The sequence below is a fragment of the Labrus mixtus genome, chromosome 11, assembly GCF_963584025.1.
Source record: "Labrus mixtus chromosome 11, fLabMix1.1, whole genome shotgun sequence".
NCBI lineage: Eukaryota > Metazoa > Chordata > Actinopteri > Labriformes > Labridae > Labrus > Labrus mixtus.
The window spans coordinates 9,091,098-9,106,734 of NC_083622.1; the positions used below are offsets into that span (position 1 = coordinate 9,091,098).

Here is a 15,637-nt window from a genome sequence, read left to right on the forward strand (position 1 = left end):
GAGGTACTAGATCCACTTTAATCCAGATTAAACTGAAGCCCAGTAACCTCCTTACACCTACCTAACTGTGTGACACATCTGACTACTTGTTTGTCTCTTGACTGCCTAACCTAGATGCACCAAAACATGGCAGTTTAATCAAATTATTGATCAGGCACGGATGCAGCCCCCCCCCCCCCCCGGGTCTGAGGCACACAAAGGACAGAAAGTGGTCGCTCTCCATGTTTGGTGCATCATTTTCATCAGGATTACATGGGGAAAACACTACGTTAGCATCAGAGACTATACCCTGCACACTCTGCAGGAGTCAAACAATCAGTCATTAACCCAGCACAGCGGAAATACAAACAGCAACACACGTTTCCCTCTAATTTCAAACAAGTGAACTGTTTAATCCAACGCACGATATTGAGTAAGCTAGTTAAATCACACTGCACGTACTCGTAGAGAAGATGTGAATAACCTAACAGGGGGTGTTAACATGCTTTAATTTGTTAGAATATAGTTCGCACGGGAACCTTACTGAAATACTTTGATTAAGACTTAAGAGCTAAGGCAGGAAATGACACTCCCGTTAGGTTATGCTGCCAATGCTAACAACTAGCCAGCTAGCTAGCTCCCATCCAACTGTAGGCGGACGACTGGGCGTTGGTTGCTCCGACAACTGCAGAAGCTCATCAGCAAACTGCTCGAAAAGCGACTCCGATCCTGTTTCTATCACCACGGAAACATTTTTACAAACACCCGGTTTCTGAAAAAGTCTCGACAGTATCTGGCTGCAGCAGTCTCACCCATAACGTTGACGCTCCCAGCCGCCTCAGAAACCGATCATTCACAAGCCGACATTCCCCTTCTCGCTACTTTCTGCTGGAGCTACGCAGTGTGAGGCACGTAACGTCACACGGGCTTAACGGCTCTACGCAGGGAGAATGACGTAAACTCTACGTGAATCACAGAGGGAGGAACACTCTCATCTCGCGAGAATATGTAAATCTTTTCAGTATCAACGCGTTCTCGCGATAATGAACCCTACAAGAAGTTTATTTTTATTTATTTATTTTGACAAGGGAGTAAAATGTGAACACAGTACAGAATTACAAGTAATACCCTTTTTATTTTATTGTTTATGTTTTTTGTCTCTGCATTGAAAGGTAATTAGCAATAAACTACACAAAATCCATAAACTTAATAAGAATTTCTCCAAACAAAACATTAAAATGTAATTTAATTTGTACATTGTCTGGTTGCCAGTAAACCATTCAAGTACACTGCACTAAAAAAAGGTATTTAATAAATAAACAAGGGAATGAGTTAGAATAATCAAATCATATAAATGTATTCGAAATAATAAGACAACATAGTTTTATACAATTACATGATGTGAACGTAGATTTTTCAGATAAGACCTCGTTTGTTGGCAAGTAGCAGTTTATTTATTTTAATATAAAGTTTATTTTGAGTCTGTGGTCCTTTTTTTTAACTCAACGTCATTTCAGCGTCAACGTCAACGTACCTGTTGATGGAATGCGAACAGCGTCTGTTGTCTCCATGGCAACCAAGACTCCGTAATGCTGCTAACTTGGACTGGTTGAAAATGCAGCGGAGCTTTGCATTATCTTGTCTTATTTGTTATAGTAAGGAGGGTTTGCTGTTCCCGGAATAAAAACCAGCCTCTATTTCTAAGACTAAGGATATTCAATTAAACAAAATGTGTATTTTTGTAGGCAAAATATTCTAATTTACGACGCAGGATCAATGGTAAGAGGCGATTGACTCGATAGCTATAAACTTCCTCAAGCAAAACTTGCTAACCTTCTTATTTTCAGTTGGATTTTTAAATATCTGTGTTAAGCAAGCCAAAATATAGGCTAATGCTGTGCCACAAATGTTTTAAGTTGAGCCCAGTACTCCTGGAAACAAATGGGGGATGCTGAAAATGTCCACAAAAAATAGACAAGGGGAAAAACTGCCCCTGAAATCCAGAGGAATCCAGACTAGGTAAGCGAAGTCATCTCATATTCACAGATCTGTTAAACAATAATAAATTAAGTCCAATCATAAACTTGTTTTTTTTTTTCAGGGAATCTCATGATCTCAGAAGGCTTCAGTCCCTGCTTGCCAAAATCAGCCCCAGACAAGAGGTGAACAACAACAATGACGCCACGCTGAAGGACTGTGTCTAGACATTTTGATAAGGATACAGAGCAGCTCATATTTCTGCAGGCCTGTGTATATACATATACTGTGGTATGAGACTCTGGTTGTTGCAGGTGGCAGCGCTGAGTCACAGTAAAGCACGCAGCGGTGGAGCCAGCAGATCTCAAGGCCTGTATCCTCCCAAAGACACCAACAGACTGAGGAGGGAGAATGACGTCAACAGTGAGGCTGCTGAACTGGAAAAATTCAGGTTTTCATACAAAATTCTGCCTTTTTTTTAACCATGTCATGAAAATTCTTCAGACCACAAATCAGAAAGTGAATAATCAGCTATAGTTCTTGTTACAGATGTATCACTACCTTGCAATACATTTTTTTAAATCGATACTTAATGGTGTTAGGACCAGCCTATAGGGGAAACCAGCCGTAGCACAAAAGTGACCCTCTCCTTCCTCACTCTCAATGATGAACCTCAATTTAAACACATTTTCAGTCCACAAGAACATTTATTAACAATAAAAACACTTTTTTGAGTTACTTTTGGGCCTTTATTGTAGAGACAGGACAGTGCATAGAGTCGGAAATCAGGGAGAGAGACATCGGGGACAGACATGCGAGTTAGAAGCCACAGGCCAAATTTGAACCTGGGCCGCCCGCATTGAGGACTATGGTCCTTGCATGGGGTGCGCACTAACCACAACGCCCACCATCGCCTCTGCTTTGGTTCTTTTCAATGCTATTGATCATTTAAAAATATGAGATTGCATAGTTTTCAAACAAATGGTATCGACAGTTCAATTTGAATTATGGAATGGTTTGTTTCCCAGCATCACTTACAAAGACCAGCGATGTTTCAGCAGCCACCCTCTGCGTACATTGTTCTCTGACGTCCTCACATCTTTGGTCAAGAACCGACTCTGCAGGTTAACACTTTAAATTACTGTCCAACTTCTTCTAATTTCTTATGATTGCTTTTTTTTTTATAACTGACTATTTTAACTTGTCCTATAGTGAGTGGATTGACCACGCACTGCCTGAGTCTGTCCTCAGAGTTCTGATGTGCCTGAGATTATTGATCAGAGATCCTCAGCATCAGGTACTATGTGATAAAAACTTTACATTGTTTATTGTTTATTGTGTGTTTTATAAAGAACACTCCTCTTTCGTCTGCTTTCTTTAGAAAATCCTCCACCAGCTGCAAGGCATCAACTTACTTGCCAGGGTAAAAAGATTATTTCTCACATGCCCTGACCTGCTGTGTTTTATGATTTATCCACTTTAATATCCTCTCTTACTCACTGCTGCCATATTTCTCATTTAGTATATGGAGTCTGTCACTTCCATGTACATATCTTGTGGTGAGCAGGCGTTTGCGGAGCAGAAACTGGTCACAATGACATGTGAGTAATCTGAAGGTTATTTGAAGACACTGATAGCTTGAGGGTTTCTTTTTGTGTGCGTCCTCATCAGTGCTGCCTTTTGCTGATTTCTCTGCAGACATGTTTCAGAAGCTGTCTGCTGCTGAAAATCAAAGAGTCTGCATCATCCAGAGCGGCGCTCACAGGGTGAGTGATACGTTCTGATAATGTTATCTGTGTTTATGAGTGAGATGGTTGTTTTCATATCCTATCAAACTAAACTCAGAGCCAAAACATGAAGCCAGTCCTCTTTGTGCTCAGGAATAATGCACTACTGGTGGTGACTCAACTCATGTTGTAAAGATAATAAGGCACTTCTGTAGGGTGTAACAGGTTCATAACTACAATTTATTTATATTTAAATGCGAATATTTACTCTCAGTGTCAAATGAAGAAATTACATTTTGTCTTGTGAGAAAAGCCTCTCTTTTACAATTCCTGTTGTTAGATGTTTGGCTTTCTTCTAGCATGGTTGTAAAGGAGTGTCCCAGTTTCTTCTAAATTCACTGTACTCTGTCTAAAACAGTTTTTGTGTTTATAACAAAATGAACCATTTCTAGACTCTGGTGAAGCTCCTCTCCACAACAGACAGCCGTGTGCTGCTGGGGGCCCTGCTGGCTCTCACGACATTGTCTGAGAGGTTCGAAAATACTTAATTTAATTTAATGCATTTAATTCATTCATTCATGATGTTGCAAGATGTGTTTTTCTCCCACAGCCCTGAATGCAAGGAGGAGATTGGCCAGCTGCCAATAGTGGAGAACTTGCTCGTGATACTGCAGGAATATGACCTGCTGTCCAAGAGGTCAGTTGTTGATAAAGTTGTCCCATGTGGTGTTGCAGTTGTGAGAACATTTTCTTATTTATGAGTGCTAATAATACCCCCAAAACATACAAATAAATCAAGTCCTGTCTAATTTTAGCTCATCTCTTTTTATGTTGTTTTATGACCCTCTGGATACTTTATAAAGATTAAGAAGACTAACATCACAACACAAACCATCTTAATGTGATGTTTCCTTCAGAATGAGTGCAGAGCTGCTGAGGCTCCTGTCCCCTGTGAGGCAGGTGAGGGACCAGGTGAGGGAGCTGGAGGGTCTGCCTGTTCTGCTGAGTCTGCTGTACAGTCAGCACCTGAAGCTGCTGTGGAGCATCAGCTGGGTCCTGGTCCAGCTCTGCGAGGATCCAGACACCAGAGCAGAGATACGGAGCTGGGGCGGGGTACAGCATCTTCTGAGACTGCTCAAAAGGTTTGGGATACCAAGGCGTATTTGATATTTATATGACTTTATATGAATTCAATTTGTATTTTTAACAATTGCTGTTGAATTTAAAACGTTGTCTTTATTCACTGACGTACAATTTTGTCCAACCAAAATCTTTAAATTGTGTAAAAACACCCATAAAAGAGAAGACTGGCCAAAATTACAGCGAGCACTTTTAGTCCATATTAAAGGTATTCGTTGTTTTAAAGAGCTGCTCCAAAACTTTATTTTTTTTAGCCACATTTTTAATCTCAACTGCAGGTCAAGCTCCAGTTCACATATGTCCTACATTTCCCATAATGCATCTTGACATATGTTTACAAGTTCAGAGCAGAAAGCTTGCAATACGAAACGAATGCATGGAAAAGAAAAGATGTCTAACAGGGTGTTGAGTCATAACAGAACTCTTCAACAGCGACAGGCAGTTCGTCTCTGACCGCTCGTCCATCGAGACGCTCTCCAGTGCCAACGCAGCCGGCCGCATCCAGAGAGAGCACATCAGAGAGGAGCTGAGCCTGCAGGAGGAGGCCGACAACTCTGTGGCCCTGCAGTCAGGTCAGGGTCATTACAATGTACCTCAACATGAGGATGAAATCTTAAGATCTTTTCTGTTAGTTTTACTTGAAGTTAGAAATCCCAAAGTGTAGTTTTGTTCTGTTGAAATGAGAAAATGGTGAAAGATGGTCTGTAAATCTTTCCTGTAAATCCTCACCACAGAGGAGTCTTATCAGTGGTCGAGAATGTAAACAGTTTTGTCCTGTAGTGAGAATCCAGATCTTTTTGTAGTTCTGATTTTGGTCGAAAGGCTCCTACATTTCCTGTGCCTACATGTCTCAATCCACTGGATTAAATAAAACTATTTTGAGTCAAAGAAAAAAAATATCATAAAGCTTTGGTCACGCTGGCTAAATTAGTATCCTCAGATAAACTTCAGCAGAATAAAGGGGGCAGTGTTTCAGTGTTTCCTGTCTTTTTTCTTCTCGTTGTTTAGGGGGGTGTTTTGTTCATGTTCACAGATGTGTCTTGATCTCCATCTCAGACTATAGAAGAAGATATACTTTATTAATCTCAAAATGGGAAATTCAATTTTACACTGTTGTTGAACATGCTACACACACAAATACACACATACACACAAACAGGAGCCAATGGACATGCACTAATGCAGAGATGTCAGAGTGAGGGGGGCTGCCCACCGAGAGCTCGTGAGCTGGTTGGGGGTTCGGTGCAAGTGCAGCACCTCGGCAGTGCTCAGGAAGTTAACTGGTTACCAGACCAATTTCCTGACTTGGTCCGCACCAGGACTTAAACCAACCCAAGAAAGTCCCTACATACTGAGCTTCTGCCGCCCAAGTTTATAAGATTTCATGCCAGGGTTCTTAGATTAATTTATACCCTCTTTAATCTCTTTTCCAGCCTGCTGTACTGTTCTGACTGAGCTCTGTCTGGACGACACATCTGCTCACCACATTGTGCTGGTAAGAGAGAGTCCTTCCTCAAAGACAAGGACAGTTGATGGAATAGGAATGAATAAGTGCAGAGTCCACCTTTACTTAAAACAACAACATAATAATCATTTTAAAACTTTGCATTAATTAACCTGATGTTCTTTTCTTAGGAAAATGGAGTCTACATAATTGCAAAGTTGATTTTACCAAACAATGCAGGATCCAAGTTCTCATCTTTACAGGTAAATTCATTGATTGCTTGATTGATTAATTGATTTTTATTGTGTTATCAGCAGCTCGTCTAGACCATAACATGCAAGGGAGGTCCATACAGTAAACTTGCTTTTTTTAGGTATCTTTTATTCAATAACAAACCAAGAAAAACATGGCAGAAGGTTATCTGTCTTGGCTGTCCAGAGGGAGAGAGAGAGAAAGATAGCTGTAGAAGCCTGGCTTATATGCCCCTCCACTCAGGTGAAGCCCACATGCAATCTCAGTTGGGCGGGGTCTACCAAGGAACCAGAAGGCATACCATTACCAACCAACCACTAGAGGAAACCAAAACCACCATAGCCAGGGCCATCACAATAGGACTTTATTTTCACATTGTTATGTTCACAGAAGACGTTTACCGGATGAGGGGAGTAACAATAAAATGAATCCCCAGGAAAAGCCTACCTGCCTTTACATGTTTTTATTACATGTTAAGGCAGGCTTAGAGCGTTGTCTCTGACCCCATCCTTACCCTATTTATTATATTACTATAAGAGCAATGAATGAACATTAAAAAGTAACACACTTGTCCATCTATTTGCTTATTTACAGTGCTATGCGTTCCGGACCCTCCGGTTTCTCTTCAGCGTGGAAAGAAACAGACATTTATTTAAGAGGTGATGTTTAAACACATTTATTACTTTAAGTTTGTGTCATTCTTAAACTGATTCTGCTACTGTTTGACGTCTGCTTTAGAAAGAAATCTCCTCAAACTCTGGCTGGTGCTGTTATGTAACCGTTCATCCTCTCAGACTCTTTCCCACAGACCTCTTTGAGATGTTTATTGATGTTGGACATTATGTTCGGGACCTCACGGCCTACGAGGGACTGCGAACCAAAGTCTTTCTCTGCACTGTAAGAAAATAGGTTCATAAAGCTTTCATCCAGCTGGCTTTGAGGTGTAAAATAAAAAGACTTTAATTTATTTTGGGATTATGTAGATGACACAGGGGTTTCTTAAACTTGAAAACGGATGATTAACTGTGAGTTTTATAAAGCAGGAAGAGGAACTGGACAGCCTGAGAGAGAGCATCGAGGCTGTGGACCAGAACCGTCCTCCCCTTAAAGTCATCAATTGTTACTTCATACTGGACCATCTGGGCACCGGGGCCTTCGGGAGCGTCTTTAAGGTATGACACTCAGAAATGATGGAATCTGGTTGGTTTATGTTTATTTTAAGATCTTTTAAACTCGTGCAAAGTGCTTCAGGTGGTTCCAAATAGCAACCTGTGGTGTTGAAAGTGAAGCCAATGTTGAATTGCAAAAAAACACCACTGAGTGTCCACTTGAGGCCGGCTGCAAAAAGCCCTCAAAGTCCCATTTCAACCATGTTAAAATGCCTATTATGACTGCAGTAAACATATTCACAACCTTGCACCTTGGTCTTTATGGCTCATTTCTTTATTGGCACACACTTTAAAGGTTGTGATATTTTTTCTCTTTATCTGTTATGATCAAATGAAGTCTCAGTGTTTTGCATATATTTGCAAAATGATGAGCGTGGCTGAGTTGACTGAAAGGTGGGCATGTCTGTCAGTTGGTTAAAGGCCCACCTCTTGGTTGGAGCTGCAGATTCCACAACCTCCGTTCTGTCTCAGCCGTGGTTTTGCTCCATCGGGTGGCACGCGCTCTAACCCACTGGGTCCGGTTCTGAAGCGAAGTCAGACAGCATTTCCAATACAGTGAATGCCATCCTTGGGTTTCAAAAACTACGCTTCAGCTATCACTGAGTTTTCGTCAATGTTTTCTAAAGTCTATGGCTGGTTCAAATAAAGTGTCAAAGCTCTAACAAATATATTCAATCCCAGGTCCGAAAACAGGGCGGGCAGAACCTGCTGGCTCTGAAAGAAGTGAACCTCCACAACCCGGTGTTCGGCAAAGACAAGAAGTCCAGAGACAGTAACGTGGACAAAATCATCTCCGAGCTCACGATCATCAAAGAACAGGTTTCTGTTTTGTAAATGAAAGTCCATGTCAGAACTTTTATGACCAAATACAACGTTTCATGTGTTTGCTGGCTCTTCTTTTCCAGATGACACACCCAAATGTTGTCAAATATTACAAGACATTTCTGGAAGGTGGGAGAATTATTTTAACCAACTGTTTAAGTTATCATGAGAAAGGAGCACTACAACAATAAAAATCTAAATTTTAGGTGAGAAGCTTTACATCGTGATGGAGCTGATCGAGGGAGTGCCGCTGGCTGAACATTTTAACTCTCTGAAGGAGAAGCAGCAGCAGTTCACAGAAGACAGAATCTGGAATATTTTCATACAGGTAACAACCCTTCTTCATGTCACTCTTATCAGGTAAATAAATCTCTTCTTTTGACAGTTTATTTGCCCTGGAAATCCCCAGTCAGGGTTAATATTCAACTGTTAGATTGCAAATTGTATATGCTCCATTCAGTGTCACTTGCCAACTGGAATCTTGTTAATTTGGACTTTGAATTTAAACTCAGACACTTTTTGTGGACTGGAGACCTACTTGGTAGTTAAGCGCCCATAGAACAAGTCATCACTTTTAATTCTATTCATGTCTTTTCTCAAAGAAGAGAAACCTCTTTGTGTGGTTGGCTGTGTGGAAACATGCTAGTCTCCCATCCAGATAACCTTTTGGGGGATTTTTGTGCCTTTATTGGAGAGACGGAGCAGTGGAAAGAGTAAGAAATTTAAGAGAGAGAGTGGGGAATGACATGTGGGAAAGGAGCCAAAGGTTACATTCGAACTTGGCCCACCTGCTTTCATGGCCTTTGTACATGGGGTGCTCACTAATCCCTAGGCTACTGGCGCCCCCTATAACTCCCCTAACTGATCTTCTCCATTTTGGCTCAGATGTGTCTTGCGTTGAGGTATCTGCACAAAGAAAAGAGGATAGTCCACCGCGACCTCACACCAAACAACATCATGCTGGGGGAAAAGGACAAAATCACCATCAGTGAGTTGATTCGCTTTCTTCTCACGCTGCCTTATCTTATTATAAAAGTAAAACCTGTGCCTTTTTTGTGTGCCTGTAGCTGACTTCGGCCTGGCTAAGCAGAAAGAGGAGAACAGCAAGCTGACGTCGGTGGTCGGCACAATCCTTTACTCCTGGTGAGGAAATCATTCTGAACATCCTGACGCTGGAAAATTAAACATTTGATTTATTGAGTTATCACAAGGACTGTTTCTTTGAAGGGTGACCAGGTGCCAACAGCCGAAAAGTGGGACTCTTGGTAAAGTTTGCCATCAATGAATACATTTTTATGTGAGTTCCTCATACGTTTGTGTCATGTGTTAGTCCAGAGGTGGTGAAAAATGAGCCGTATGGAGAGAAGGCTGACATCTGGGCTTTGGGCTGTATCCTGTACCAGATGGCCGCTTTACAGCCTCCGTTCTACAGCAGCAACATGCTGTCACTGGCCAACAAGGTGTTGTGTAAAAAAACAAAACGTACACTCATGAACACACTCTGGACTTTAAAATGTGTGTCTCTGTGTTGACTTGTTCTTGTCATCTTTTCTTAGATTGTTGAGGCCCAATATGAGCCTGTTGAGGAGGGAGCGTTCTCAGAGAGAGTCACAGACATGATCAGATGGTGAGTGGTACGACCCCTCAAACATGGTTACTTTTCATTTTAGTGAAGGACACAAAGGGAATAGGCTGATGGTGTGGTTAACAGAACAAACATAGAAGGATCAAATCTTCTTACTGAATGTTGTTTTTATTGAATTTTGCATTATTACACACATTAACACGGACAGATTCCCACCCCCATACAATTCATCCACCCCTTGCTGTCACTCACGTTTAAAGACTCTTTCACTACCTTGCCATATTCAGTTGACGGGTAAGATGAAAGACGAAGAGTCAAATCTTCGTAAATATTTCTTTAATAAGAAAGACATTAATTATTGTAATAAATTCATCCATTACTGTCTCGTAACATCTGTTAGGTGTTTGAGTCCAGATGCAGAGCAGCGTCCCGACATCCAGGCCGTCAGCTCCAGCATCTCTGACCTCATGATGAGGCTCATGGACGGACTCTACACGTCCCAGAATGCACTGGAAAGGAGAGCGGAGAGAGACAGGAAACGAGCGCAGAAGTACTTTCTGGAAAAGCAAAGAAGCAGGACGAGCTGCTGTCAGTCGTACATGTGTCAGGTGAAACGAGACGCAATCAGCCAATCAGGAGTCCTTGAGGACTTGTATTTGTTGTTCATTGAAGATGTTGTGATTTAATACAGAAGTTATATTTTAGTATTCGTCCCATTAATAATTTTTAAATCAGCTTTCTACATTTTTCAGGAACAGTCCCTCATAAATAATGACACTCCGACTCCTCGCACTTCAGCAGCCTGCAGCTCAAATCACAGCGAGCAAAATATCGGTCAGGGTCAGAATTTAACTCTCTGTTTGTTCACTGATTGTTTTATTCTCCGTGTTGTGGATTTATCTCATATAATGAAGATTTTTTGGCTTGTTCTGTTTTTTGACAAAGGAGTAAAGTCGAGGGACAGTGTGACACCTGACCAAACTGAGTCCATGTAAGTGAAAGATGTCACATTACTTATTCTGTCTGTTAGGTGGAGAATGTGTTCAGTGTGCAATGGAGGGAGGGGCTTCACTGGACATGCTCTACAAGAGATGACTGTGTCCAATCAGATTCCTTTGTCGGAATTAACTTTATCGTTTTCTCGATCTGCCTTTCTCCTCAGTGGGGATTATGTAATGACAAATGATAAACCAAGACCAGGTATGCCTGCTTTAATCATTTTTTACTTCTTTTAATTTGAAAAGACTAAAATAAATTATTTTGCTGTTCATTTGATATCATGTTTCTCTTTTGCGTTTAGCTCATCAACGTATAGTATTTTCTTTGTTGTGTGTCTTTATTTGTATGTCTGTTAAAACTCAAATCGGGAAAAAATATATATTTGAACAGAGTATACATAAACGACCCAACACCCCAAGAGCAGATGTTTAATATAAAAGAAGTCGAGGCTGTTTAAATGTAGATGTCCGTGTGTTTGTGTCCCTCAGTGTCTGCAGGGATCTGTGTGTCTCAGAAAAAGCTCCGTCAGATCGATGATCCCATTCAGAGACTGCTCGTGCAGCTGCACAAAATCATCTTCATCACTCAGGTACAGCTGTTTCAGAATTTATACAACGGTTTATCAAAGTTCAATGTCATGCAGAAGATATGACGCATCAGTCAAGGTCAAATCTGTGACTGTACTTGTGTTTTGTGATTTCATTGATTGATTATTTCGCTTGTCATTTTTTCGTCTTTAGCTTCCACCATCTCCGCAGCATGACATCAAGCGGCGGGTCGTTGAAAGATTTAAAAAGTCGCTCTTTCACTGTGGGAGCGATCCATACAACCTGAAGGCGGAGCTAAGCCAGGTCCGTTACTGTCGACTTGCAGTATGTTGCCACAAAACACATAAATGACAATAATCTTCTATATCTTGTTTTGTGCTGCAGCTCCTGCAGGCTTCTCCAGAGCTGATGGAGTTAACCTCCACCGGTTCAGACTGGTGGCCTCTGGTCCAACACTTCACAGGAGACCCACATTATGCTGACAACACAGGTAGCAGTTTCCCCACCTTCTCACCTATATGTCCAATAATGAACAGTCCTATACTGCAGGCTCCGGTGGAAAGCTGTTCATTTGATTTTCTTTTTCCTTCTGACAGGAGACGTGAATCTCAAAGATGGAGTCACCTATCAGCAGATGCAGGTCAGATTCTCAGGAAGAGTGGTATCGTGTGGATTCCTTTTTTGTGGCTTTCTTGTTGAGAGTTACATGAGAAGATCGACTCTACTCTTATGTCTGACGTTAACTTAGCTTAGCACAAAGACTTGAAGGAGGGATAACCAGCCAGTAATAGCCCAATAGTTTAGTACAAAACCCTTTAAATATAAAAGCTGCAGAGTCCGTTTGACCCAGCACTTTATGAACACCTACGACCTTAATGATGACGATGATGATGATGATGATGATGATGACGATGATGGTGATGATGATGATGATGATGATGATGATGATGATGATGATGATGATGGTCTTGTTTGATAATGATGATGAAGTTCTTTAGGATGGTTTTGATGCAGATTAGAACTCTCAAGACCAGCTGTCGAGTTCGTGCTTTGCCTCTGTGCTCCGCCTGTCAACACCTCACGTGTCTGAAGGTTAAATCAAACACGTGTCCGTTAGCAGTGAAGTGATTTCCCGTGAAAATATTTATTTTCAGGTGATCATTGAGGAGCTGCTGGAGGAGAGCAGATACTTCGAGAAAATACACAGCAGGTGACTCTTCCAAAGCCCAAATGGGATTTTCCTTTTTATGGTGCCTGATAGATTGGGGCGCCTGTAGCCTAGAGGTGGTTAATGCACACACCATGTACACAGGCTAAAGTCCTTGAAGCGGGCGGCCCGGGTTAGAATCCGACCTGTCATCCCCACTCTCTTGCCCTAACATTCTGAATTCATTTTCTACTCACCTGGCTGCTTTATCGTTAAAGTTTGCCTGTTTGCTACAGCTAATAGATGCATGCACTGAAAATCAATATTAGCTGCTACGAAAAAAATATATAATTTTTTTATTGTCTAGTGTCGGCACTCTTTCTGAGCTTTTCACCATCTTTGCTTCCCTGACACTTCATGCAAACGTCACAACTCGGTAACCCGATATCCTCGAACTTTCTCACTCGTAATTATGAATTTTGAGGGGCGTTCATGCCCTCTTTAATATGGTTAATTTGAAATTTCCGAGGAGCACATGATGTTATAGAATTCCACATATTTAAAAATATATTGAATTTTCTATGATTATAATAATAAATTTTCATGTGTTTTTTGTTCACTTTAGGGTCCCAGAGAGAAGAAATGACCAAGGAAACAAATGACTCTGATCATCATCCATCCTCAGACGTTAGTTTAACCTGCAGCTGGAAACAAACACAAACATGTTCCAGCGTGTTTACATTTTCAGGAAGAATATTTATTTGGGGGCGATTTTTTTTATTAGATAGGACAGCTGAAGAGAGGCAGAAAATGTTAGGAGGAGAGAGAGTAAGGGGTGACATGCAGCAAAGGGCGAAGGTTAAATTCAAACCCAAGGTAACCGGCTGTTGGCACCCCCATCAAGCTGTGTTAATGAGAATTTTGCACGTTGACTTGAATTGTTAATAACCTCAATTCAAAACCTCTTCCTCTGTAATTTATAACAAACATAACTGTGAAAATTCATCAGTCCATCCATCCATTATCTTAACCGCTTTTCCTGTGCAGATCGCGGGGGGCTGGAGCCGATCCCAGCTGTCAATGGGCGAGAGGCGGGGTTACACCCTGGACTGTTAGCCAGTCAATCACAGGGCTGACATACAGAGTCAACCAGCCACACTCACATTCACACCTACGGGCAATTTAGAGTCACCAGTTAACTTAACAAGCATGTTTTTGGACTGTGGGAGGAAGCCGGAGTACCCGGAGAGAACCCACACATGCACAGGGAGAACATTCAGACTCCACACAGAGAGGTCCTGTCAGACGGGGATTCAAACCAGGAACCTCCTTACCACTGCACCACCGTGCAGCCATAACTGTGAAAATTAAAGACTTATGTTTAGTTATTTCATGAATTAACAGCTCCACAGTTCGGCCTATAAAATGCTGAAAATGTTTCCAACTCTTAAGACCTCTAACGAAGCAGCAGATACAGAAAAGAGTGTGTTTGGAAGAAGGAAGTGTTTGGCATTTTAACTTAACTTAATCTACGGTCACAGTAGTTGCATTTTAATGAGTTGATTAATAAGCTCACCTCACACCTTTTTGTTTCTCAGGGATTTAAATCTTGTATACGTTTGTTGTGATGAAGAATCTTCAGAGACTTTTAAAACTGCACTGTGCATGTGTGTGTTTGAAAGTCATGTTGAAGCTGTGTGTGTGTGTGTGTGTGTTTTTGTTTGTTTAGTCCTCGATAAGATAATCATAACAAAGTGAACCGGCCTGTGACCTGCACGTAGACACTGACACGACGAGTAACTCCACCGCCATCATCATCATCACCCCGAGCTTTTTATCTGTCGGGTTCGGCTCCTCCGTCTGTAAAGCTCTCACTTTTGTTTTGTCAGGTTTGTCTGACTGTCGTGTTTTTAATACTCAGGAGGACTCAGACTGTTTGATTGTTTTAAGTCCGCTCTGCAGGACTGCTCGTCACTGTGTGTTTTAAATGGACGTGAGCCAAAATGTAGTCGTTTACTTCACCTTCAAAGAGCTGCAGCTTTTGCAGACAGTGAGAAAAAAAGGTCAGATGTTTGGATTCGTTTCCACATTTTGCTGAACTTTAACTTAATCAACATGCACTTTGAATTTCTGTTCTCATTTTCAATTTATTTACCATTTGAAAACATGCTTCAGTGTGTATTTTCACTGTCATGTTGAGCTGTAGAGGGCAGCAGAGGACACTTTCCCATGCACTTTGATCCAAAAGGGATTCTTTACTGTCATCTGTATTTTTTAAAAAGCTGTTTTTAAATGATCTGCTGAATAAAAACTATTTAATTCACACACTTAGGTGATTTATCTCTTCTTTAAGGAGAAAATGCTTCGATTAAAACAAACTCCTTAATGCAGAGAATGTGGACTTAATTGACCACTGAGCAGAAAACCTTTTTTGATGTGCTGTAGTGTAATTACTCACAGGAGCCACAGGGGGCAGTATAACCTTTGAATTGAAGAGAGGACGAGCTGGTCTTTAACAACCTTACAGCTTGAAAACTATCACCAGGTGCTGCTTTGTCACCTTAGAAATAATATCAAAAACCTGCTCTTTAAGAAGAAGCATGAAACAGAGCAAGAAAATCCAGAACAGAAGAATTTAATCCTCTAACAAAAACATACAAAATGTGATCTGTCCCAGGTTGATTCTTTGCAAATATGAAAAATTATCCAGATATGAGAGACGCTGGGACAAAAGTTCACAGGCTGATTCATTTGCAGATGTTTAAAACCTTCCGTCTGTTTAATGCATCGTTCATTTCTTTTTGCATGAATGTCATTTAACTCTCAGATTTGATTTATTTATTCTCAG

The 15,637-nt window shown here is 41.2% G+C and overlaps 1 protein-coding gene across 1 annotated transcript; it reads left to right on the plus strand.

The window, feature by feature from the left end:
* Window positions 1-628: 628 nt before the first annotated feature.
* nek10 (NIMA-related kinase 10) lies at window positions 629-15,114 on the plus strand. The gene is made up of 34 exons (XM_061049828.1): window positions 629-1,998; window positions 2,081-2,141; window positions 2,271-2,407; window positions 2,985-3,080; window positions 3,169-3,253; window positions 3,338-3,379; window positions 3,479-3,557; window positions 3,655-3,722; window positions 4,136-4,215; window positions 4,294-4,380; window positions 4,601-4,825; window positions 5,256-5,395; window positions 6,257-6,318; window positions 6,459-6,530; window positions 7,114-7,178; window positions 7,314-7,416; window positions 7,563-7,691; window positions 8,370-8,507; window positions 8,594-8,639; window positions 8,717-8,838; window positions 9,396-9,498; window positions 9,578-9,653; window positions 9,841-9,970; window positions 10,067-10,137; window positions 10,496-10,703; window positions 10,848-10,929; window positions 11,041-11,086; window positions 11,258-11,295; window positions 11,583-11,683; window positions 11,835-11,945; window positions 12,027-12,132; window positions 12,239-12,282; window positions 12,797-12,852; window positions 13,415-15,114. Exons 1-34 carry the CDS (start codon window positions 1,928-1,930, stop codon window positions 13,449-13,451), a joined length of 3,117 nt encoding a protein of 1,038 aa, XP_060905811.1. The 5' UTR covers window positions 629-1,927; the 3' UTR covers window positions 13,452-15,114.
* Window positions 15,115-15,637: the final 523 nt, after the last annotated feature.